Source organism: Pseudocercospora fijiensis, assembly GCF_000340215.1.
Source record: "Pseudocercospora fijiensis CIRAD86 unplaced genomic scaffold MYCFIscaffold_2, whole genome shotgun sequence".
In the NCBI taxonomy this organism is placed as follows: Eukaryota; Fungi; Ascomycota; class Dothideomycetes; order Mycosphaerellales; family Mycosphaerellaceae; genus Pseudocercospora; species Pseudocercospora fijiensis.
The window spans coordinates 1,355,665-1,378,386 of NW_006921533.1; the positions used below are offsets into that span (position 1 = coordinate 1,355,665).

The following is a 22,722-nucleotide window of genomic DNA, read 5'->3' on the forward strand; positions in this document are numbered from 1 at the left end:
ATCTGTTGTCCGAATGGTGTTTGTTTGACAGGCGAGGCGGGCCTTGAACCTTGATTCTCTGCTGGCTTGGGCGCGGCAGCAAGCGGTGTGGATTCCTGGCTAGCCCGCTGTGCATTTCGGCTCGCAAGGTCAGCCATCCAACTGGGTTGAGTATTCTTTGCAGATACCGGCTTTGGCGACTCCGGTCTAGTCAGCGAGCTTTCTATCCAGCTCGACTTTGTCGGACTTCTGAAGCGCTTCGACGGACTTCCCGGTGAAGTCAGTGTATCATCCATCGCACTGTGGTTGGACGCCGTCGATTTGCTCCTCCCATGCGACGGCAGTGCTGGTTTAATGAAGCCATCACTGCCTTGCCCAGTGACTAGCTTTGTGAGATCGTTGCTCGAGCTTGCAGGCCTCGCTGGATCGACTGCTGGCTCTTTGATTCCAGCAGCGGACTCAAGTTTCGGCATGCTTTGCGACGCTTGAAGCCCATCATGCCCGCTTGCAGTGGAGTTCTGCCTGCTCAGGCTCGTAGCGGGCTGTGCTGACCAGCGCTTTGTTTGACTGTCGGTTCTCTTCATCATTGCACTTTGCACAAAGCCGCCCATGCCTTTCGTAGGAGACACTGGTCTGTCATGCACATTCGCTAGCCGTGCCTGGGAGCTGGACATGGTCAACATTCGCGCAAGGCCAGAGGATTCATTGCTGGCCACGGAGGCTTGATCGAAAGTGGGAGAAGCGCGTTGCTGGGCCTCATCTTCAGCTAGAAGTGCCTTCAGGTCTGGCTTGCCACTGCTTGTGGAGGTCGCGGAGTATCTGCTGCCAGCAGACATGACACTGCCACGCACCGATCCTGCTCGTGACATGAAGTCTGATTTCATGCTGTCGGATGTGTCCGGGCTGATCTGAGGATCGGGCTCTATCGTTGACTCTCGAGACATTCCGGGCAGGCCTCTGCGCCCAACCGGCGTGGCTTCGTTGGGCTGCGCTTCGTCTTTGCTCTTCCTGAAAGCAGCGTTGCCAGCTCCCCTATCTGCTGTTTGTCTGAACCAAGTCGGGTCGCGTGCGCCCAAAGATGCTGCAATCTGCTCTCGGCTTGGCTCTAGCCCATCGCCTCTTGCACTCTTCTCTTGCGCCGAGCTGCTGTCTGGTTTTGATGCCACGATTGATTGCGGTCTGCTGCCGGCTTGAGACTGCGGTCGGCTTCCCACTAGCTGAGACTGTGGCCTACTTCCACCAATTTGCGATCGCGGCCTTCTATTCCACGTCAAAGTGCCCGATCGCGCGAGTCCTGTCGCCGTAGTCGTGGGTGCATCTTCGACACTCTTGTGAGGAGGAGGAGGAGGCGTTGAGCTGCGTGACGTGTTCGATGCCGTGGTGCTGCTGCGCTTGATGCTGCCAAACCCTCTGAACTCGGGCACGCTCTCCGCTGGTTTCTTCTCTGGCTCCATACTGGCGCTGTCCCTCTGCGGCGCTGTCATTGCTGCCGCTGCCACTCCAGGAGTCGAGGGAGGGGTCATCTGTATCGGCGGCAGCGAGGCATTGGGCGTGTTTCGCGGGATCGGAGTACTCTGTGGCGTAGCTACTTGCTGTTTTTCGGGCGATATAGATCGGGCTCGCTCTAAAGAAAAATTACACTGTCAGTGCAGCCCTTGCGCCTTCGAAGTGGAGTGTTGTTGGATGCTGCGACTTCGTGGAACAGAGAAGTGTCCCGCATAGCAACCCACAAAAACAATCAATGCACCAGAACATGAACATGAACATGGCACACGTGGCATGGCATTGCACTCACCCGCTCGCCGGGCTGCTCGTTCCTGACGCCCTTTCTGCACCTCTTCTTCCAATTTGCGAAAGCGCTCGGCGTCCTCCCTTTCTCGCTTCTCAGACAACTCCCTCACAGATTTCAAGAATGCCGCGGGTTCCAACTCGCTCTCGCTGAGCTGCTGTTCGCGTTTGGCCCAAGAAGTCGCGTCGCTCCCTAAAGCAGGGCCTTTCGAGGTGGCTTCGCCGTCAACAGCCATCGTGGACTGTGGACTTATTATGCCAACATACAGGGATGCGCTCTGCGGGTGTCGCTTGCAGCCCTCTGCCGCGAGCAGCGGTTCCGTGGCAAGCTGAAACCACAAAGACTTAAACAACACTAGAATGGAATCAACGAGAGGCTGCCGTCTGAATGAAGCACAGAACGAAGTCTTCAGCGGCGCGTAGAAGATGGGTGGAAATGTGGTAAATAATACACTTTCTACGCGACTCTCCATCTCCCTTCCCACGCGGCGCCTGCTCCGCAATTCCTCTCAAGCTGGAATGCTGCTGCCGCCATGTTTATGATCTGTCCCTTTCTGCTCTGCATGGCTTATCTGCTGTAGCATAGCATGCAGGTGGTTCAAAGTGTAGTCACAATTGCTGGCCCTCACCTTGGATGCGTGCGAGCATCTGTAATAAGCACTCCTCATCAAACCGGCTTTCTGTGTAGCGATAGCGTGCATAGCATGTGCCGTGGTGCCACCAGGCCCGATACGTGCATGGCAGAACCCAATATCCGCCTTGTAGATCGAGGATGGACGAAGGCAGGACGTTCATTACTTCCATCACTCCATCAGTACAGAAAGAGGCGATCTTTCGCATCTTGGACAACCCATTGCAGCCCTTCTTGAAGATTCATGCCCGTGATCGCGGAACAGGGTAGGATATGCCATTTGTGCGTCTGGATGCTGTCGAGTTGCAAGCCCTGCACGGCTTAGGTAAGTTGATCTGTTTTGGGCGCAAATAGCCGAGCGCCGACCACAGACGAGTGAAAAGGAGCTCACCTCTCGAATGTCGTCTTCACTCAGACAGCCGGGGACATCACTCTTGTTCTTGAAGACTAGCAACGAGGCACCCATGAGGCGCTGAAAAGCGTCAGTGAGGACTCGTGGCAAATGAAAAGGGACTGTCAGACTTCTTGCAGCAGAAGACCCTTCAGCTCTTGTCGACAGTCGGACAGTCGCTCTTTGTCGGTGGCATCAACCACCCATATCAGCGTGTCTGTCTTCTCGAAGTAGTTCTTCCAGTATGTCCGGAGCGTCTTCTGGCCACCGACATCCCCTGAGAATCACTCAGTTGGCGATCGATGCCTATGTGAGCAGCAGGAGATCTTACAGATATTCAATTTGTACCTTTCACTTCGTTAGCATCACTCACTGCCAGATCACATGTTAGCGTTACCCCTCATAGTCGATTGTCTTGATGATAAAACCCAGCGTCGGACTGACTTCATTGACATTCTCCTTCATGATCTTCTTCACGATCGTGGTCTTTCCAGCATTGTCCAGTCCACTAATCTTCTTAGCCACCAGCACCTCCAGTCGGCAAGGCGCAACACTCACAGCATCAGAATCCTCATCTCCTTGTCTTTGAGACGAGCTTTCCGGAGGATCGACAGCATTTTGCGAGGTGTCGCACTTCCTTTGACGGTAAGAGTCTGAAAAGGCAAGAAATGAGGCCTGGAGTAGACACTGATCACGTGCTAGGAACGCATAAGGCCTGTCTCCAGGCGTGCAAAGTAGTGCACAAGACTCGATCCCTCGTTGAAGTCTCATTGCACTCGAGTATCATCGCCTGAGCATACACAATCCGCTCACGTCAATCAAAATGGCCACTTTCTTGTTGAAGGATGCCCAGCCTGGCGATGGCGCCTGGCTTACGCAAAACGGCACAGTGGGCTCGACGAAGAAGCATCGCAACCGACCAAACTGGAAGCAGAACACGTTTCTTGCTCGCACGGACAGCGTCGCGGACTTGAAGCTGCCGTTTGACGCAGAAGAGGAAGGCGCCCCACTAACGCAGCCGAGGACTCTCGACAGCTCAGACTCGCTGTCCAACTATTTCATTCCTGCCACACAGACATCGACGCTCCCTCCAACCACATTTCTCACCAAGTTGCCGCCACCGCCGCCTCCACAGCACGCAATGGCAATTCCCCCTCATCTCCGACCAAAAGCTACGGCTCCGCAGTCGACTACGGCTCCAGCCGCTTCAGAACCACAGACTATCACAGACAAGCTGTCGAAGTGTGGTGTTTCCGTCAGCCAGCCAAAGCCTGCCGTGTCGGAGCCGGAAGACGATGATGCTCCCGTCTATCGTGGCCGAGGGGGTGGAAACGGCAAGAACAGCATCGCTGGCTCAAATCGCAACACTCGACGCGGCCACAACTTCCACCCAAAAGGCCGCGCTCGCGACGATCTCAATGCTGCAAAGAAAGCTTCGAGATCCGGTAATGGTGCTTGGGCGCACAACAAGGACATCTCCAAAGGAGATCCGGATCGATGGGAGCCGGACTGGGCTGGAAAGTACAACGACCCTCAACCCACGGGCTGGGCCGGCGAGTCCAATAAGTCAATTTCCGTCGACTCCGCTCGCGCAGATGCTGGCTTTGGTGGCAATGGAAAGAAGCGTGCTGTGGCCGAAGCTGCCTGGGCACTCACCGATTGGCAGGGCAACTGGGCGCCGGCGCCTTGTGACTGGGACTCACGACCTGCCTTTCGCGCCGACCAGTCTGCAGCTCAGATCGAACAATGGCTCGGCTGTACAGAGAACGCTGTGCGCATTCGCAAGCTTGAGGCTGGCACTACTGTCGAAGAAGCGCTCCGTGAACGGCAAGCCAGGCCTGCTCTCGATGAGCTCTCCACGGTCGATGGCATCACATACGTGTTTGGAGAGCCTGAGAATCGCTCACACGATGTGACTTACGTGCAGATGGGCGACATCATTCCGCACTACTGGATCCCAGCATCGTGGGGTCGACAACCTCCGCAGACATTCTGGCACGAAGAGATTCTCAAGTCATCTGCTCCTCCCCCGGAAGATCCAGAAGACCTCGAAGGAGCGCGGCCGTGGTGGGAACTGGTTGTTAAGGGTGGCCAATTCCTTCCAAACATTCCGCAGCCGTCGATTGCAGGCATCGATCCCAGGGAGACGAAGGAAGAGCGACTGAAACGTGAGAGTGATCGCGGTAGCGACAGACACGCCGAGAACAGGAAGCGCTTTGAGCTCGCCAAGATGAAAAGCTCGCGTGAGAATCAGAAACGCAAAGATGAGAAGTTCAAGAAAGTCACCGCAGCGAAGGTGGCGAACCATGGCGTCTCACCGGAACAGCTCAGCAAGATCTCGACAAATCTCAAGCTTTTCGTACGATCTGCAACAGCAGCCGACATGGGAGAAGTTAGAGATCTCTACAATTATTATGTCGACTTCACGTGTGCCGCCTACGAGACTGAGCGCGTCTCCACCAAAGACATGATGAAGAAGTACGAAGAGATCCGAGCAAGCAAGTTACCTTTCCTGGTCATCTGCGAGAAGGGGGGCATCCAGAAGGCCCGTCGCAAGCATCAAGAAGACATCATCCTTCCCGACAAGATCGTTGGCTTCGCCTTCGCCAATGATCTCTATGGACCGCAAGGCAACCAGTTCCGCTACACAGTCGAGGTAGAAGTATACGTTCATAAGGATGCTCTCATGCGCGGCGTTGCTAAATGTCTCTTGGATAAGCTACTCGCGCTTCTCGACCCAGACTATCTCGAGCGCGGCGGCTATAGGGTGGCTGATGAGGACTTGGAATTTGGAACTGCAAGACCGTCACGTCTGGTCAAGAACATCCTCATCAACTTCTACCATGAGAGCAGCAGGCCACAGAAGCTGGAGTGGGTGTCACGATTCTTGAAGAATTTTGCAGAATTCGAGAGGGTTGGCTATATGCTGGATGTCGGCAGCAAGAATGTGCCGGTCAGTCATGCGATCTTCCAGCGCACGACAGGTGCAGCGCTCGACCACACCAATGGCGGCCCTTCTACGCTGTTACAATCCAGTCCACCAAGATGAACTTTCCAAAGTAGAAGCGACGACACGAGATGACGAGATTATGCGACACGGACATGGGTAATGAGGCAATGGGATCTTTAGGCGTGGGAGGATGGCGTTTGGACTGGTAATTTTCATGATTGACCTACGAAAAGCTAGAGTCCTAGGTATGACTCCAGCTTGCTCTCAGCTCTGATAGCAGGAGCAATATGCTTAGATAGCAGCAAAGCAGAACATTCCCTCTGACCTTCTCGAATGCTTCTCCACTGCCCTTCCATCATGCAAATTACAAATTACGCAGCATGCATGCCGTCCCCTCATCCCCCCCCGATTCTGATACTCACTGACCAACCTTCATCTTCGCCCTCAACCTCGCCATCTTCACATACCTCCTCATCTGCTTCAACTCCGTAAAGCAGATATAACTCTTACTCTCCTCAATCCAACTCAAATTCGTCAAATCACTCCCAGCCTGATGATCAGAATCTCCAATCTCAATATATGGAATCGTAGCATCACATTGACCCTAGAAAAAAAATCCAAACATAATTAGTTTTACTTCGTCCCTAAAGCCCCCTATCTCTCTCTCAAAGTGAAAAGATTCCTTACCTGCATCAACAAACACTCAAACCCCCCATCCGGAAGAAAAGACTTCGTCACGCCCGCATAATCCCTCAAATCTACGCACGTGTTGACCGGCCATTCGATGTGCGAGCATTCGCCTTGGAAGTCTGGTTCGGTGCAGAGTTTGACTCCTGCGTCCGGAAGGGAAGGATTGGAGGTTTGTTGTCTGGATGTGATGATGTTGCGTTTGACGAGTGTTGTGGCGGTGTTGGATTCGGCGAGGAATTCGTCGAGGGTTGGGCCTAGGGTGTTGGGTTTTGGGGCTGCGGAGGTGAGGGTGAGGCCCATTGTTAGGGCGAGGAGGGCGAGGGAGCGCATTTTGGGTGAGAGGATGTGAGTCTGGGGAGGGTTAGTTCTGTGGTCCTTCGAGATGGGAAGGGCTGGTCGCGTTCGAGGTAGATATCGTGGGCTCGACGGTGGAGCTTTGTACTACTTACACTGGTGATATGTACTGTTTGTACTGATTTTGTTTGTTCGATGCAGCGAGCTAATTAGGTTGTGAGGCGTGTGTGTGTGTATGTATGTACTAAGGTAGGTAGACAGAACAGAACACGTGAGGTTTGGTCCGTTGTTTACAGGTGTGGAATGGACGTTCTAAACAAAGCCAAGCGACGGTGATGCAATAACGTGGACGTGCTGTATCAAGCCACGAGTCGGTGTAGCGAGAGTGTGTCCGAAACGTGCGACGTGCGATTTCATTGCTGCGACTATCCGCGTTGCTTTATCACGTTCAGCGGTGAGAGCTTGTGGTCCAGAGTTCAGAGCATTGCAGTTGCACGACCTGACACGGTCTCGGCAAATACGCTATTACCAGACCAGGATCATGGATGATGGACAACGTGAATACCATCCAGTGCTTTCGCCTTTTTCAATTTCATTATTCTCTTCGAAGAATATCTGGTGTCGTAGTAGCACACTTTTCCCACCAGGTTTTGGACTCACAACAACGAGGGAGCTTCAAAATGCTGTGCTCCAATTGCCTCTCCAGGAACGCCGTCGCTGAAGTGCTATCCCAGAGTGTACCTCCCATATCTCAAGTCTCTGGGTCTCATTCTCGCAAAACAATACATACTTGAATGCAGAAAGCCTGCCCCATCATCGGAAACGGCCAAATTGCCATCGACTGCCGAAAATGTCTATCTAAGACAACTTGTTGACAGCTTTCTGCAGGGCCTTCTTCTCCCGGCCGTCCCTTTCCAGCACAAGTATCCAATCTCTCAGCTGGATTCCCTTGCCGTGGATGTCATCCTCGCGCCAATCGCCCCAAGTCGGTAGCTTCTTCTTTTCTTCATCCTTCTTGACGGCATCTATTGAGGTTTTGACTGGCTCAGCTGCTTTCGGTGTCGCTGTGCCACTGCTCGGCTTGGCAAATCGGTTGGTGGGCATGTTTGCCGCACCTCCACTCATCCAAGAATATCTGTTCTTCTTTCCACCAAGAGCCATCATGGCGGCAGTCTGATTGGACTGGTTGAAAGCTTGTGCTTCAGTGCTGGCCTGAGCTTCTTTGGCCTTCTTGCTCTGCTCCTTCTTGGACACCTTGGCGGGCGCCGCTGTAGCAAGAGGCTCAGCAGATTTCTCCTCTGCTGGTGTTGCTGCAGGAGTCTCATCGGCTGCGTTCTCGGCCTTTCTTTTCCGAGCTTCGCGCTTCTTCTGTCGCTCCTTCTCTGCTTGTCGCTCACGTTCGGCTACTTCACGTAGTCGATGGTTGAGTGTGCCTTGGAATGAGATTGTCGGCTGGGGTTGCGGAGTCGGTGTACTAGTCTCGCCATTGGCATGTGATGTACCGTTGACAGTGTCTGTGCCGTTTTCTCGGGGTCTATCCCACTGCGATGCAGTGACGCTCTCTGGAATTACTGTCTCCTGGCTCTGCTGACCCTCGCCAGTCGCGATGTCGGCAAAGTCTGGTGGCACGACGCGCCCATGGTCGCCGTGCCTTCGGGCGCGTGCTAAACCATATGCCTCGTCGACCAAGCCTCTCAGTCTTTCGGCTGATGCCAAGCTCACGAGTGTTAAAATGTGTTCATAGACAGAACCCTGCTCAATCATTGCCTCCGGCTTACTGACTGCAACAATGCCTTCTGAACCATTTGCATTAACCATCGTCTGTACTCGGTCCGGTTCTGGATTCCTGACGTAGACACCCTCGACATTCAGACGGACACTTTCCTGAGCGGCTCGTTGGTGCATGCGATGCCGTAGACAGTTCGTCAAGAGAAACTGATTGTTGAGATGGAACTGGTCCTTCTCGGCTCTTTTTCGAGCGGCATGCTCGCGCTTCCTCTTCAGCTCATTCTCGATATCCTCCTGCGATCGTGGCTGGCCCATCGACCCTGCAAACGCGCCATGCTGTCCTGCACTACCAAATGATGTGCCTTGAGTCAGCAGGTTGAAGCTGTTGTTTGGGCTCATCGTACTCGAACCAAACGATGTCGTCTGGTTCGTGTTGAAGCTCTCATTTTGCGAATGCCTATTGTTCCACGTGCTGTGCAGATAATTCTCCTCGTCTTTCAGGTTGATACCACTGCCGAACAGACTGTCGCCGATGTCCTCCACGCCCATGCGCTCATCCTTGTCTTCCTTGTTGGGCCTCGGCGGAGGAGGCATGGAGTTCGAGCTTGACGGAGGAGGCGGACTTATCTGTGACGGCCTTTGCTGAGGCTGCTGCGGAGGCGCTGGCCATTGTACTTGCGGCGAGTAGGGTTGCGGCGTATTGAAAGAGCTATGCGGAGAACCAGCGTACGACTGTGGACTGTATGGCAGAGGCGAGGCTGACTGCGGTCCATATGGATTTGAATATTGCATCGGCGATTGCGCATACATGGCATTCCCGCCGGCGGGTGATCGAGGGTCTGGCGATAGTCGCGGTCGCTTGGCCGGCGGCTGCGCGAAAGGTGACTGCGCTCCCGGACTACCAGCGCCTTGATATGGCGCATACGGCTGTGGGGGCGGCTTGAGAGGCTGCTGGGCCGGCGGCGACATCTGGTAGGCCATGATGGCGGCGGTGAGTCGCGCGCCGGTCGCAGGTGGTGGTGGGACGATGAGGAGGCCTGCTCGAGGTGAGCAAGCGGTCGCCTCCTCACTCCAACACTGCTGCCCCCGTTCCCATCAGACGTCGCGTCGCTTGTTCGGTCGGGAATTCGATTTATCGATGCCTCGTATCGTTTGTACTCGTCGGGGATCGTTTGGTGCGTTGTGACGACGTTGGAATGCCCGTTCTGGCTTTCTGCTCTGTTGGTGTTCAGGCGTAGGCCGCAAATGATGGAAGTTGCGATCTCGGCTTGTGCCGCGCGGTCAAAGCTTCCGTCTTTCTTGCACTTCACGCGCGAACGCCGAACAACACCTCCTTTCCCGTCACTCACTCTCCATCAACATCACATCCATCACATCAGCAACATCGAAAGCACGTGAAATTCTCATGATAGATTTGAATCTTGATGAGTCAGTTGAGACGGTAGCGGCGACCACGAACCTCCACTTGGGCGCGTCGCGCGCGGACAGCCCACTATGGCTACCAAGCGGCCACACTCGGCCATGAATGCGCAGGCCGAAGACGAGGACCCGATAGATCCTTCGGACGAATTGATGTTTCTTGCGCTTGGTGGTGGCAACGAGGTGGGCAGATCATGCCATATCATACAGTACAAGGGCAAGACCGTCATGCTGGATGCGGGCATCCATCCGTCCTACGAAGGGCTCGGTGCCTTACCTTTCTACGATGAGTTTGATCTGAGCACGGTGGATCTACTCTTAATAACACAGTAAGTTCTTTCCCACGATATAAAGAGCTGAAGGTGGAAGGAACAGAGCAGTCACCACGGCAGGCATGTGGACCATCTGGCTCTTAGCAGCAATTCTTCTAGCACTCTCATGCATGCGCGCAGCATCGTCGTACAAGGCATGAGCAGTGTAGTAGACTTCATAGCAACCGTATGCCAGCATTGTACATTCACTCTTCACCTTCTCTTTCAAGCGTCTGCCGTGGTGATTGCCAGCTCGTTCCTGAGCCTCTGCAGCTGGAAGCACACCGAGAACAGTAAAGCTAACTGATCTGCAAAGCTTCCATCAAGACCACTCAGCGTCTTTGCCATACGTCCTATCAAAGACCAATTTTGCCGGCAGAGTTTACATGACACATCCCACAAAAGCCATCTACAAGTGGACCACGCAAGATGCCGTCCGAGTGCATAATACGCACACGCCCGCGTCATCCTCGTCCGGGACGGACGGTTATGTCAGCCAGCTGTACACCGAGCAAGACATTCTCTCGACAATGCCTATGATTCAGACCATCTCCTTCCACACTACACATTCGCACAACGGCATTCGCTTCACGCCATATCCTGCTGGCCATGTGCTTGGAGCGTGTATGTACCTTATCGAGATCGCTGGACTCAACATCTTGTTCACCGGCGACTACTCGAGAGAGACTGATCGGCATTTGATTCCAGCTACTGTTCCTCGCAACGTCAAGGTGGACTGTCTGATCACCGAGTCCACATTCGGAATCAGTACGCGGACTCCCCGGCAAGAGCGAGAGAATGCTCTCATCAAGTCCATCACAACAATTCTCAATCGTGGAGGAAGAGTGTTGATGCCCACTACCGCTGTCGGCAATACGCAAGAGCTGCTTCTCATCCTAGAAGATTACTGGCAGCGGCACGAGGAATACCGGAAATTCCCCATCTATTATGCTTCTGGTCTCGCGCGTAAGGTCATGGTAGTTTACCAAACCTATGTGGACGACATGAACGACACTATCAAGGCCAAGTTCCAAGCCAGTGCTGTCGGTCAGTCAGTCGGAGAAGGTGGAACAGCAGGTCCCTGGGACTTCCAGTTCGTGCGAGCCCTGAAAGGCATCGACCGTTTCGAGGATGTTGGAGGGAGTGTTGTGCTTGCATCTCCAGGTATGCTCCAGAACGGTCCTTCACGGGCACTGCTCGAGAGATGGGCGCCAGAGGCGAAAAATGGCGTTGTCATCACTGGCTACAGTGTTGAGGGGACCATGGCAAAGACCATTCTCATGGAGCCCGACGAGATTCCTGCAGTAACGCAGAATAGATCTGCTAATATACCAAGCATGGGAAAACGTGGTGGCGTAGAAGGAGAAAAGCAGATGATCAAGCGACGATGCACCGTGCAGGAGTTTAACTTCGCTGTCCACGTTGATGGTCAAGAGAATCGAGAGTTCATCGAGGAGGTCGGCGCACCAGTCGTCATCCTCGTGCATGGCGAGAAGCACAACATGAATCGATTGAAGAGCAGACTTCTTGGAATTGGCAGAATGAAAGTCTACTCACCTGCGAATTGCGAGGAGGTCCGCATACCCTTCAGGCAAGAAAAAGTAGCAAGAGTCGTGGGTCGCTTGGCAAGTCAAATCCAGCCACCAACGCTACTGCCGAGTCCACCAGACTCAAACGGCGAGGACGAGGATATGGAAGACGGCGATGTCAAGCGCTCGAAAGCAGAGCACGACTCCTCACTGGGACAACTTGTCTCGGGCGTGCTGGTCCAAAATGACTTCAAGCTATCTCTCATGGCACCAGAAGACCTCAAAGAATATGCCGGATTGGCAACAACCACGCTGGTCTGCCGACAGCACATAACGCTCGGATCTGCCTCTCCAGATCTCATCAAGTGGGCGTTAGAAGGCACATTTGGAAGCATTACAACAATCACGCCTGACTCGAATGGTAGTAAGGCAGAGACAAATGGCAGTGACGAAGCCGCTGAGGAAGAAGTTAAAGCACATGAGCACACAATCTTCGAGATCATGGGAGGCGCCGTACGAGTCATCTGCAAAGAGCAGGGTCGGACGGAACTTGAATGGGAGGGCAACGCTACCAATGATGCAATCGCTGACGCGGTGCTGGCTGTGTTGATGACTGTCGAGACTTCGCCAGCGGCTATCAAGCACAGCAGCAAGCTACACTCGCATTCGCACGAGGAGGATGCCAAGGTTTACGACGGCTTTGGTGATAGCCCGAGCGTGGAGAAGAAAGCCAGCAGCTCCTTTCCGAGACGCAATCCGCATGCAAACATCACATCAGAAGATCGTTTGAATCGGCTTTTCATGTTCTTGGAAGCTCAATTTGGCGAGGAGTCCATCACGCCCGTCGCTAGGCCAAAGCTGCCCGCTATTGAGCCGACCTCGAATGGAGAGGTGCATGCGGAGGAGGCCAAGGAAGTGGATACGGTGGACATTGAGAAGAAAGAAGCGAATGAGCTGGCGCGTTTGCATGGCTTGGGCATACCTGTTCCAGGACTGGAAATCAAGGTCGACAAGAGCGTCGCTAAAGTGTGGCTGGAGAAGCTAGAGGTGGAATGTGCGAATAAGACTTTTGGGGACCGGGTGAGAGCTGTGGTCGAGAGGGCGGTGGAGACTATTGCGCCCATCTGGCAGTAGCGAGCGCATGGGCGTCTGCAGGTGAGGGTGAGGGTGCGAGTGCGGATGCTTTGTATGAGGAATGGAAGACCACGTGATCCCTTTGAAAACTCGTGGACAGACGCAGCTAGAGCATTAGCGGCGGGATATGGGAAGTCTGATCGAGCTACCCACCTAAATTGGGTGTAGAGCCCGACTTCCCGCCCGCTCCTTGGCTATTAGAATCCAGGGTCGTCCGATCTCGGTTTCTACGCCGCTATCTACTATAGAATCTATGTTCATCGGTATAGACCGTTATTTAAGTCGTTAAGGTGTTATTAATCGCTATAGATATTGCGGACCTTCTTAATAGCGAGACGTACGATTATAACGAGCTAATTACTACTACTAAGGACCTATTTAACGTATACGATATCGACCCTAATACTATGTTTCTAGCTACTAACGATAGCATTATAGACGCCGAGTTCCTATCGTCTCGTAAGCTACGTAAGGCTATAGCGAAGTCGTTATTCGAGGCTCTAACCTACGAAGAGCCTATAGTAGACGAGCGCTCCGAGCCTCTAATTATAGCTAATAACCTTAGTAGCTAGAGGCGTACTTGCTATATAGCAGAGTCTAAGCCGGATACTGTCTAACCTAAGTCTTAAAAAGCTAGCTCTTACTGTCTATTAGAAGGTATTAAACACGAGAGGCAGGTACGGCTACTAGTTAAGGAGATATTCGAAGGCGTAGATAGCGATAATCTACGGTTAGACCGTAACCCTCGAAAGCTATCGACTCGTAACCCTAGAGGCTAGCGACTGCTACTAAAGTAGTTTAATATTATATAGCCGGCTATTATCTATAGGATAATAGTATTATATACTAACTAGTATACTAAATAGAAACCTAAGTTTAAGAAGGTCGTAAACGGTAGTAAGGAGATATAGGTTTCGGGGCGGAAATAGAAGCTAGTTACGACTAGAGAGCTGCGAGTTTTTATTAGTCTAATAATATATATATTAGCTATACAAATAGACGATAAAGCCGATTACTAGCGCTCTAATAGGTATTAGCCCTCTTATAATATCGCTAGATATATAAGTAAGTATCGATTTCGACAGATTAAAGCCGCTATATAGTTTAATAAACCTATCGAGAAGAATAGTAGCTTTCTACTATAGAAATAGGTCGTAAACCTTACTAGTATACTAAGGAAGGCCTTTAAGCAGTATATAGTGCTAGCGAATAGAATTAGCATAGATAAGGTAATAGTACGCTTCTATAGGCGCTCTTTCTATACTATAATAATAAAGGGCAAACTAATACCGATTAGGTTCTATATTCTCGCTCTCTACGAGCGTAGATATCTATATAACTTCTTATTCTCGTCGCTAAAGAAGCAATAGGGGTTTAAGGTTATTAACGGTGTAGAAGAGTAGAAGAATCTAGTCGAGGTGCTAATTAAGTTAACTAAGGTAGAGAAGAAGGCCGCTACGAAGGCGAGGAAGGGTATAGAAACTCGGGCTCGTAATAGAGGTAGAAATGGTAGTACGGACACTAGCAAAAATAGCGACGACGGTCTACCTACTAAACGACGACGGACAAAGCAGACAGCGCAAACTAATAATGTTAGTAATAGTAATAAAATAAGAGAAAGTAGGTAGCTTCTAAATCTAGTAGCTTCTTATATATAGAAGGCTAACCGCAGGGTCTAATAGCGACTAATCTTATTGGCTCGCTTAGCTCGCTTAGCTAGGCTGTTCTTCGGTTGTTACTATAGCTCCTATATTCGACTTACTTCTTCTATTGTTATATAGACAATTTATTTAATAACGTACTACTGTTTCGGGTCCTACGATACTATAGAATCGCAGCGATAGGCACGGTGCGTGCTAGCTCTAAATCTTAGCTATAGTAGGGCGCTATATTCTACAAGGTATAGCTCTATAAGGATTAGGCGGTAAAACTAAAGCGGGACGAGCATCTACCCCCGAAGACTGTCTAGGAAGCGATAACACTCAATCGGAAGTCTATACGTTTCCCCTTCGATATACTAATAGCTAGGTATTACTATAATATTGCCGCGATACTATAGCAAGACCGAAACCTCGTTTAAGTCCTTACAACTAGTTACCGGCTATTCTAGCGAGTCTAGCGACAAAGACGCCAACCTAAGGCTACTAACGACTTTATTACTAAGCACGTACGCCCTTACTAGATTGTTCCTTAATAGCTATACTATATACCTGTATAGGCAGCTCTATATAACGACAAGATAGGCGGAGTCGACATCTACGACTAATTAAGAAGCTATTATGCTATATAACACCGTTCTATAAAGCTATAGCATCCGCTGTTCTACTTCTTGCTTAATGCGGCCGTAATTAACGCCTACATTCTATACCGAGACTTTACTACTTCTAAGGACGAATACCTTACTATATAGCGCTCCTTCCGCCTTCGACTCGGCTAGAGTTTAGTAATAGAAGGTAGTAAAGAGATAGAAGCAGAATTAGGAGATACTAGCTTAATACCTCGTAACCGCGGCAGGTTTATATTAGGCTATATATATAACTAGCACTGCGGTCGTCCTTCTCGGCGCTTCTAGTAGAAACGAGGCGACGTTATTTAAGCGCAAATAGATACCTTTAGGCTTAGTAAGGACTACAAGCATTATATAGACAGTAGACTGCTACGGAAACAGCGCTACGACATCTGTAACTTTACTAACACCGCACTTAATATTAAGTCGTAGATATACTATTAAACAAGGCGATATTATATTAATTATAGACCTAGTTAGGCTTTGTATAAAGACTACGAGCACGCCTAGTATAACTACTGAGATTTAATCGCCTCTCTTAACTACCGGCGTACTATACCGCAACGTTAACCTATAGTTTATATAGCTCCCTTATCTTCGGCATATCTCTATAGTTATTATAGCTAAAATTCTTTAAGAACGCGTAGATAGCGTCTATATAAGTCTCTAAATACATTACCTGCAACCGTAGCTATATAAACTCTCGAAAGTTAACCTCTTCCGGCCTCTTAACTTCTATAAGGCTCGGAGGACTCGAGGCTAGGTCTAGCGTCGACTTAGACCTCTTTAGCTTCTTCTTTAGTAGTATTATAGTACTGTTTTAAGACTTTATTGTCTTAACTCGCGCCGGCAGTAGTGATTAAGCCTCTAGCCTTAGTAGCGAGGATTTAGGTTCTATAGTCGTAGTATCTCTATATTCCTTTATTTAGTTAGTTAGCAACGACTACTAGCGGCTACTAGCGGCTTTAATATAGCTATATATACAGGTGTTATAGCTATTGCTAGCTATTGCTGTATTGCTAGCTATTCTATAGAAGAAGTAACGTTTAAACCACTCTTAGAAGCGCCCCTATCCGCTATCCGGATAGGCTCTCGAAGAGGTAGCCGCTTAACTATTATCGTTACTACTAGCGAATTCGGTCGGCGGAGGGCACTAATTAGTAATCTGCGGCTGTTCGTCGACCCACCCATTTTGCTAGGCTAATGGAACTCTCTAAGACCGGAAGCATAGGTTTAGCGCCAACCTACACCCACCGGGCTGGCAAAGGGATACGCCTCTCTCTGCAGATAGCTTTCCCGAATTTGGATGGCCGTCTTCGCTGGTCCACAGATCCACACTCGGCTGAACGCGGCGCGGCGCGGCGCGTCGTAACCTTGCAACCTTGCGTCTTGACACATTGCGTTCGTTGCTGCTTCGTATTCAACTTCACAACCACTGGCAAGTGCATGCGCATGCTCGGCAGGAACATCACGTCGTCGCGGTTGACGTCGATTGCAATATGACTTCGGAATCGACTAGCATACTGGGCTTGGACAGGAAAGCAATGGAAGCAGAGCGCTTGGCGAGGCAGCAAGCCCGAAAAAGGCAGCGGTCTATATCGCCGCCTCCAGTGCGAAGTCCGAGAAAGGCGCCAAAAATCGAAGAGACATCTATAAACCTCCCCAGCGGCGCTCGCCTTAACTTCTTGTCTTCTGCGGTACAGGACACCCAAGCAAGCCAGAAGCCTCCCGCAGCCAGCACTGCCATCAATCGAATGAAACAGAAGATCAAAGCCGAACCAGACGATGAGACCGACAGTAAGATCATCACGGAATTTTCACCTCCCGCTTCACTCCAGTATCCAAATGGTGCTGTGAAGAAGACCTGGGCTTTTGGTCACGAGCGCACAGGCCACGATATAAAACTCGAAGAAGTGCTGGAACCTTCATCCGTCCGCACAGCAGTCCTGTCCGCATTCCAATGGGACATAGATTGGCTTCTACGCAAGCTCAAGACACCTCTGAATGGCGGCAGCACTAAATGCGTCTTTGTAATGCAAGCGAAAGAGAAAGAGGACCGCGATCAGTGGCGAGAAGATGCTAGCGACATGAGCCACTTTCTTCGATTCTGCTTTCCCAACATGAGCGGTCTCATCAGCTGCATGCATTCAAAGCTCATGCTTCTCTTTCATCCTCACAAACTCCGCATCGCAATACCAACCGCGAATCTGCTCAACTTCGACTGGGGCGAAACGGGACAAATGGAGAATAGCGTATTTCTCATCGATCTTCCCAGATATTCTGATGGATTGAAGGCGTCTCTTGAAGATCTGCCATCCTTTGGTCGGGAACTCATGTACTTCATTCAGAAGCAAGGTCTCGATCAAGATGTCAGAGATGGTGTACTCAAATTCGACTTCTCGGCTACCAGGGACATGGCTTTTGTACATACTGTCGGAGGCGTGCACTACAAAGACGAGGCAGCGAGAACCGGGCTCTTAGGCCTGAGCAGCGCCGTCAGAGAGCTTGGTCTAAGCACCGGCAGTGACCTCGAGATCGAATTTGCGGCATCATCAATCGGCATGCTCAACGAGGCCCAGGTGAACGACCTCCACACAGCAGCAAGGGGAGTCGATCTCATCGCGGAGGCCAAAGCAACCAAATCTAGAGCCGGCGCAGACTTCTTCAAGAAACCCCAGCAATCCTCCTCCACTACAGAGACCTCCACCGCACGCAAGAACGTCCGAATCTACTTCCCCACAGCAGACACCGTACGTTCCTCCACCGCAGGCTCTGCAGGCACAATTTGTCTACAACGCAAATACTTCGAGGCCAAGAACTTTCCCCGCGACATCTTCCGAGACTACAAATCCACGAGGCGAGGTCTTTTAAGCCATAATAAAATCTTATGTGCTCGAAGTCGCAAGGAAAAAGTTGCTTGGGTATATGTGGGTTCAGCGAACATGAGCAAGAGTGCTTGGGGAGAACTGGGTGCGAAGAGGGATGAGAATAAAATTACTTGTCGGAATTGGGAGTGTGGGGTTATCTTGCCTGTTGCGCGGAAGGTGAAGGATGAGAATGGTGATGAGGAGACTGATGATGAAGGAGAAGATGAGAAGGCGTTGGTCAGCATGAATGCTTTCGCTAACGTGATTGATCTGCCATTCGAGGTTCCTGGGGAGGAGTATGCTGGTCGAGAGCCGTGGTACTTTATGGAGTAGAATCCTGTAAAGGAGGACACGGGTCTCGATCATGTTCATGCGGCACTTCATGCTGTTAGAAAGAGTGTTGTTGCAGATTAAGAGTCTTGTTGTAGAGACTACTCAGAGGATGTATCTGCCAGCGAATGCGAAATTGACAGAAACCCACACATCCTGTCTCCTAGTCAGAATACGCCATTCTCCACTCCCAATGCCCTCTATTGTAACACTACTAGTACGCGCTATGCCGATGCTCCTCATGCCACCCATGTACTTCATCAATCAATCAATCAATCATAATGCACCATACCCCTCGGCGCGCCGGCTTCCCGAGTCTCGTTCAATCAAAGCTCGTCTCTCACTAGTAATACTCGGCATCCAACCTCTAATCCAACCGGAAACTCGCCTCCACCGCCTCCGTCCCTGCTCCTCTTCCACAACAACCAACTTCTCAGGTCCCTCCCCATAAATCAAAAATTGCACCCCAACGCTCGCATCCAGCCCAAGAACTCCCGCGGCTCCGAGGAAAAAAGGCAGAGCCGCCATGACCCATTCCGCTCTCTCGCTTCCGTCTTTCCCGACCCAGCCTCCGCCCCCGTACGGCCCGAAATCTTCCCAGGCGCAGGGATTGGTGAGGAGGGCGCTGGAGTAGAACATGTTGCCGCAGAAGGCGGCGATGAAGAGGTGGGGGCTTAGGCCTGAGGTGGATTTTCGACGCCAGTTCTTGAAGAGTTGGGGGAGGCGGGAGCCGAGGTAGAGGACTGTTGACATCCAGGAGAGGACTGTTCCTGCTCGTTCTAGGGATGTGGGACCGGAGTCCAAGGGGTGTCCTTCGGCGGAAGTGGGCTTGATTGGGGAGGCGTGTGCCATTGCGATTAAGCAGGCGATGAAGAGGATTGTCCGAGGTGAGGGAGAGGGCATTGGTGATGACGGTCCTACTCGATGTATTGTATTGCTTCTCGGCGTTGAACTCAGACTTCCCTTCTCTTTCTCTTCAGGTGGTTTCTCGAACGCAGGTGTGCGGAAGATGATTTTGGGTCGTGTAGGTGGTTTCGAAGTCTTTTGTTGCCCTTGAGCATTATCAGACTCACATTCGTTCTGGGGTTCAGTCCTGCTGTTGGTCGGACTCAGGACTGGCATACCTTCTATTACCACTTGCTCCATGCTCCCGCTGTCTGAGCTGTCGTATCCATTACCGTTCCCTCTCCGCCATGCCCTGAATACTGGATGACCGTGCCGAAGCTTTTCGAACCATATCCACTGCCCGACTAGGCATAGATCGACGAAGACATAATAGCAACCGATTGCCACTTGCCAGGAAGCTTGATGGGTAAATAGGGCGCCTAGAAGATTGCCTAGATCGCCTAAGCACCACTCTACTAAGAAGAAGATGGACAGTCCAGATGTGCTTTGTAATGACCAATTCTTGTATATTTGGGGGAGTTGAGCGAACAGCCAAGCGACAATGCTCAAGGCGCCCAGAAGGTTTGATGCAAAGGCGAGTTTCGTAGGTACACAAGTGTGGAATGTGCTGCTGAAGCGTAGTAGGAAGTCAGTCTCCGGCGCACAATGGGCAGGGAGATGCGGCTCAAAGGCGGACGTCGACAGCCATGAATTCATGACCGGGTGAATGGATGCGTGTGTAGAAGTGTCTTTGGTGTATGCCAGTTCTTTGGCCGTCGCGTTGTATTATATTGAGATTGATTACTGGGGGTCGCCTGACACCAGGAGCACAGCGGACGTTGGTCTCGTGCTCAGCCACACCACACGTGCTGGCGGGAGGCGGAGGCAGTTGGTCGCGTTCAGACAGATCGGTTCCTGATAACAGTGAGATGAGGCGGAGATCTGAGGTCGGCCCGTTTGAGAGCTTGAAGTCGGTCCAAGGGGGTGGCCTTTAGGTAATACGAAGCTGTGGATGCACAATGTCGTACGGGCGATGCCGAGGAGGCGTTTTTGAGGCGACTTGATGAAGGAGAGGGGCAATGAAAGAAGGAGAATGCTATAGGCACAAGAAAGCGGATGCAGAAGGTGCTATGGGATGGGTAATAGGTATAGGTATACTTCCCGGGCTACGCGCGATAGGTGTATGTATTTCCGATGACGGTCGGGGAGCACTGTATGATGACTGTCTTGCCAGGCGCGAGCACGAGGGCCGGCAGCTGATGAGTGACACAACTGTCCCAACTTGGACCCAATTCTCCGGTAGAGCCGTACATGTGATAAGCCATTCTAGTGGGCGTAGATAGCATAGATAGTGTTGGTCAATGGTGGGTTCAGACTCGCGATAAGAGAGCGCGAGAGGCGCGGCCAAGCCGCCTGAACATCTGGGGCAAGTGCAGCCCCGCACTATTGTATACTTAAGCTTAATGAGATAGCCGGAACGTTCCGGAGCATCGGGTCATGTCGGCCTTGGCTTCCTTCCTCCAGCCTGACTTCATCTTGGTATAGAACGGAGACACGCTCGACAAGACAGTCCAGGGGAGCTCACTGCCTGCGCCTGCGACGTGGTGTGTGCTGCTCAAGCCATTGCAGGTCGCCTTCGCCTTCGCCTTCGAATCGCCACGCACTGGCCCGATCGTGCACGCTCGTTATCGGCGAAAGAGAAGAGGAAAGAAACGATAGTTCTACTGGCATGCTTAAGTACTTCATGAATGTGCTAGTTTATGCTGATGATAGAGCGGCGAGTGTGTCACTCCCTAAACCTCGAACAAGGAAACCTTCTCGGACTCAATTGGAAGCCCTGATACCTGAACACAAGACAGAATGGCTGGACAACTGGCAGCCCCGATAGACCAGCTATCACGGACTGTCAGCCTAGAACAAATACATGTCCTCCAGCACAAACGCCTTGTCCTGTTCGCGGATCTGAGCACCATCTACAGCTTGTTCGACTATGTCGTATGCTCGTTTGGTCTTGACGCAGAAAGCGAAATGGCGGCAAGATTCTGGGAGCACGCGCAAGCCGAAAAGCTCAGCAAGGCGTTCGCTGGAACACAAACCCCGATCCTCTACCTTTCGATAATCAAGGTCATGAAAGTCTCCCAAATCTTCGTCCCCGCTGTCCGAATCTTCGTCCGAAGTCTCCGAATCTTCATCCCAGCTTTCCCAAAGTGGAACGAAATAGTCCAGACGCGTGAGGGTGTAGTCAGGACGAGGAACCATTGCTGGAGCGGCGAGCTTTCGACTGTCTTGTCTTACCTCATTGTCCCATTCTGCAAGCATATCCTCCGATATGCCATACAAGCCTAACCTTTGGAGTACTCTTGGCCAGGAATTCCACAATTCAGGACTGGAGCTGTTGCCCCATATGATCTCATAACCTTCTTCATCGAGATGAGCATAGACGTGAGCGTTGATGTACTCGTTTGCGAAGTAGGTCAACACAACTCTATCGCGTGCGAGCTCAGGTCTGCTACCATCGATGCCTTGCTGCTTAATCCATTCTCTGACTAGTGCTTCAATCAGGATATGTCTCATTTCGAAATCGGGGCAAATACCACGTTGTCCGACCCAGCGAGCTAGAGCATCGAGAAAGCCTACGCCTTTGAGGTCAAGGAAACTGGCTACAGCATCGTTCAGACGATCCCGATCGCGCTCCTGGCCTGGTTCGTACAAAGTCATGATGTTGCTTTTCTCGTCAACGATGTCGCGAAGATTCTTGCATACGCGACGGCTCTCTCTGATCTCTGTGAAAGGCAGATAGGATAAGATTTCTGTCTTGAGTTCGACAGGTAGGTCGAGAAACGAGCTTGGGGCCTTCGAGGCCGTTGTGATGGGACTTCCTGAAGTCATGATTTCGGCTGATTTTGCTGGTCTTGCTGACAAGCGGTCTCGCTGATGAGTGGTCTGGGTGCAATGGATGCTCCAGGAATAATCTGGAGCGTTGATGATCAAGATTTGCTATGGCACCTTGAATTTAGAGAAGAAGACGACTTTAAAACTTGAAGAAAGTGTCTCGAATGCCACGGGGTTCTTTGTATGCGAAATAGATACAATGAATTTGTGGCAAGGCCTATCAATGCCTTTATCACAAAGGCTATGCATTGTTCGAAGGCCTTACAAAAACAATGGGTTGAAACTCACAAGAAAGAAAAACGATGGGAGTCGAGTGCTTCACGTGGTTTCACCTACGGGTATGGAGAATCGGGTCTTTGATGTGGTTTAACAAGTAAGTGATCCCGGAAAAGCCACCACTGCTAATCGTTCTATTATGGTGCTAGAGAAAAGCTACTGACGAAACAAAACTCGACGGCAATCCTACCAAGGGCGCTCATATCTGGCAAAAGCAGCAAAAGAATTCCATCAACCCAAATGGCATCATCAGTGTGCCAATATCGAACAGGCACCGGCATGTTTTCCTTTCACTTGCCATGATTGTTGTTCTTTAATGAGTCGATATAGACAATGCGTTT

General features: G+C 51.3%; 9 protein-coding genes across 9 annotated transcripts; 3 read left to right on the top strand and 6 right to left on the bottom strand.

Moving 5' to 3' along the window:
* Positions 1–1,249: 1,249 nt before the first annotated feature.
* MYCFIDRAFT_193790 (uncharacterized protein) lies at positions 1,250–2,003 on the bottom strand (the record flags this gene model as incomplete). The annotated part of the gene is made up of 2 exons (XM_007924896.1): positions 1,250–1,335; positions 1,775–2,003. 2 exons carry the CDS (start codon positions 2,001–2,003, stop codon positions 1,250–1,252), a joined length of 315 nt encoding a protein of 104 aa, XP_007923087.1.
* Positions 2,004–2,578: 575 nt separating this feature from the next.
* Positions 2,579–3,406, bottom strand: MYCFIDRAFT_40944 (uncharacterized protein; the record flags this gene model as incomplete). The annotated part of the gene is made up of 6 exons (XM_007924261.1): positions 2,579–2,710; positions 2,790–2,870; positions 2,921–3,066; positions 3,121–3,137; positions 3,187–3,297; positions 3,348–3,406. 6 exons carry the CDS (start codon positions 3,404–3,406, stop codon positions 2,579–2,581), a joined length of 546 nt encoding a protein of 181 aa, XP_007922452.1.
* Positions 3,407–3,612: 206 nt separating this feature from the next.
* Positions 3,613–5,838, top strand: MYCFIDRAFT_82752 (uncharacterized protein; the record flags this gene model as incomplete). Its single annotated transcript, XM_007924684.1, has 1 exon — positions 3,613–5,838. The coding sequence occupies one exon, from the start codon at positions 3,613–3,615 to the stop codon at positions 5,836–5,838; it is 2,226 nt and encodes a 741-aa protein (XP_007922875.1).
* A 1,515-nt stretch (positions 5,839–7,353) lies between these two features.
* MYCFIDRAFT_88543 (uncharacterized protein) lies at positions 7,354–9,660 on the bottom strand. Its single transcript, XM_007924897.1, has one exon. The coding sequence runs from the start codon at positions 9,430–9,432 to the stop codon at positions 7,582–7,584; it is 1,851 nt and encodes a 616-aa protein (XP_007923088.1). The 5' UTR covers positions 9,433–9,660; the 3' UTR covers positions 7,354–7,581.
* A 285-nt stretch (positions 9,661–9,945) lies between these two features.
* On the top strand, positions 9,946–12,844 carry MYCFIDRAFT_130659 (uncharacterized protein; the record flags this gene model as incomplete). The annotated part of the gene is made up of 3 exons (XM_007924898.1): positions 9,946–10,199; positions 10,498–11,840; positions 11,907–12,844. 3 exons carry the CDS (start codon positions 9,946–9,948, stop codon positions 12,842–12,844), a joined length of 2,535 nt encoding a protein of 844 aa, XP_007923089.1.
* Positions 12,845–16,288: 3,444 nt separating this feature from the next.
* Positions 16,289–16,600, bottom strand: MYCFIDRAFT_171427 (uncharacterized protein; the record flags this gene model as incomplete). The annotated part of the gene is made up of 3 exons (XM_007924899.1): positions 16,289–16,340; positions 16,382–16,519; positions 16,557–16,600. The coding sequence occupies 3 exons, from the start codon at positions 16,598–16,600 to the stop codon at positions 16,289–16,291; spliced, it is 234 nt and encodes a 77-aa protein (XP_007923090.1).
* A 30-nt stretch (positions 16,601–16,630) lies between these two features.
* On the top strand, positions 16,631–18,331 carry MYCFIDRAFT_133255 (uncharacterized protein; the record flags this gene model as incomplete). The annotated part of the gene is made up of 3 exons (XM_007924900.1): positions 16,631–16,741; positions 16,934–17,740; positions 17,801–18,331. The coding sequence occupies 3 exons, from the start codon at positions 16,631–16,633 to the stop codon at positions 18,329–18,331; spliced, it is 1,449 nt and encodes a 482-aa protein (XP_007923091.1).
* A 348-nt stretch (positions 18,332–18,679) lies between these two features.
* On the bottom strand, positions 18,680–19,891 carry MYCFIDRAFT_109882 (uncharacterized protein; the record flags this gene model as incomplete). Its single annotated transcript, XM_007924901.1, has 2 exons — positions 18,680–19,369; positions 19,463–19,891. Coding segments are annotated over 2 exons (1,119 nt in total), but the record flags the coding sequence as incomplete, so codon positions are not given.
* A 1,233-nt stretch (positions 19,892–21,124) lies between these two features.
* MYCFIDRAFT_193795 (uncharacterized protein) lies at positions 21,125–22,102 on the bottom strand (the record flags this gene model as incomplete). Its single annotated transcript, XM_007924902.1, has 1 exon — positions 21,125–22,102. One exon carries the CDS (start codon positions 22,100–22,102, stop codon positions 21,125–21,127), a length of 978 nt encoding a protein of 325 aa, XP_007923093.1.
* Between the last annotated feature and the right edge of the window lie 620 nt (positions 22,103–22,722).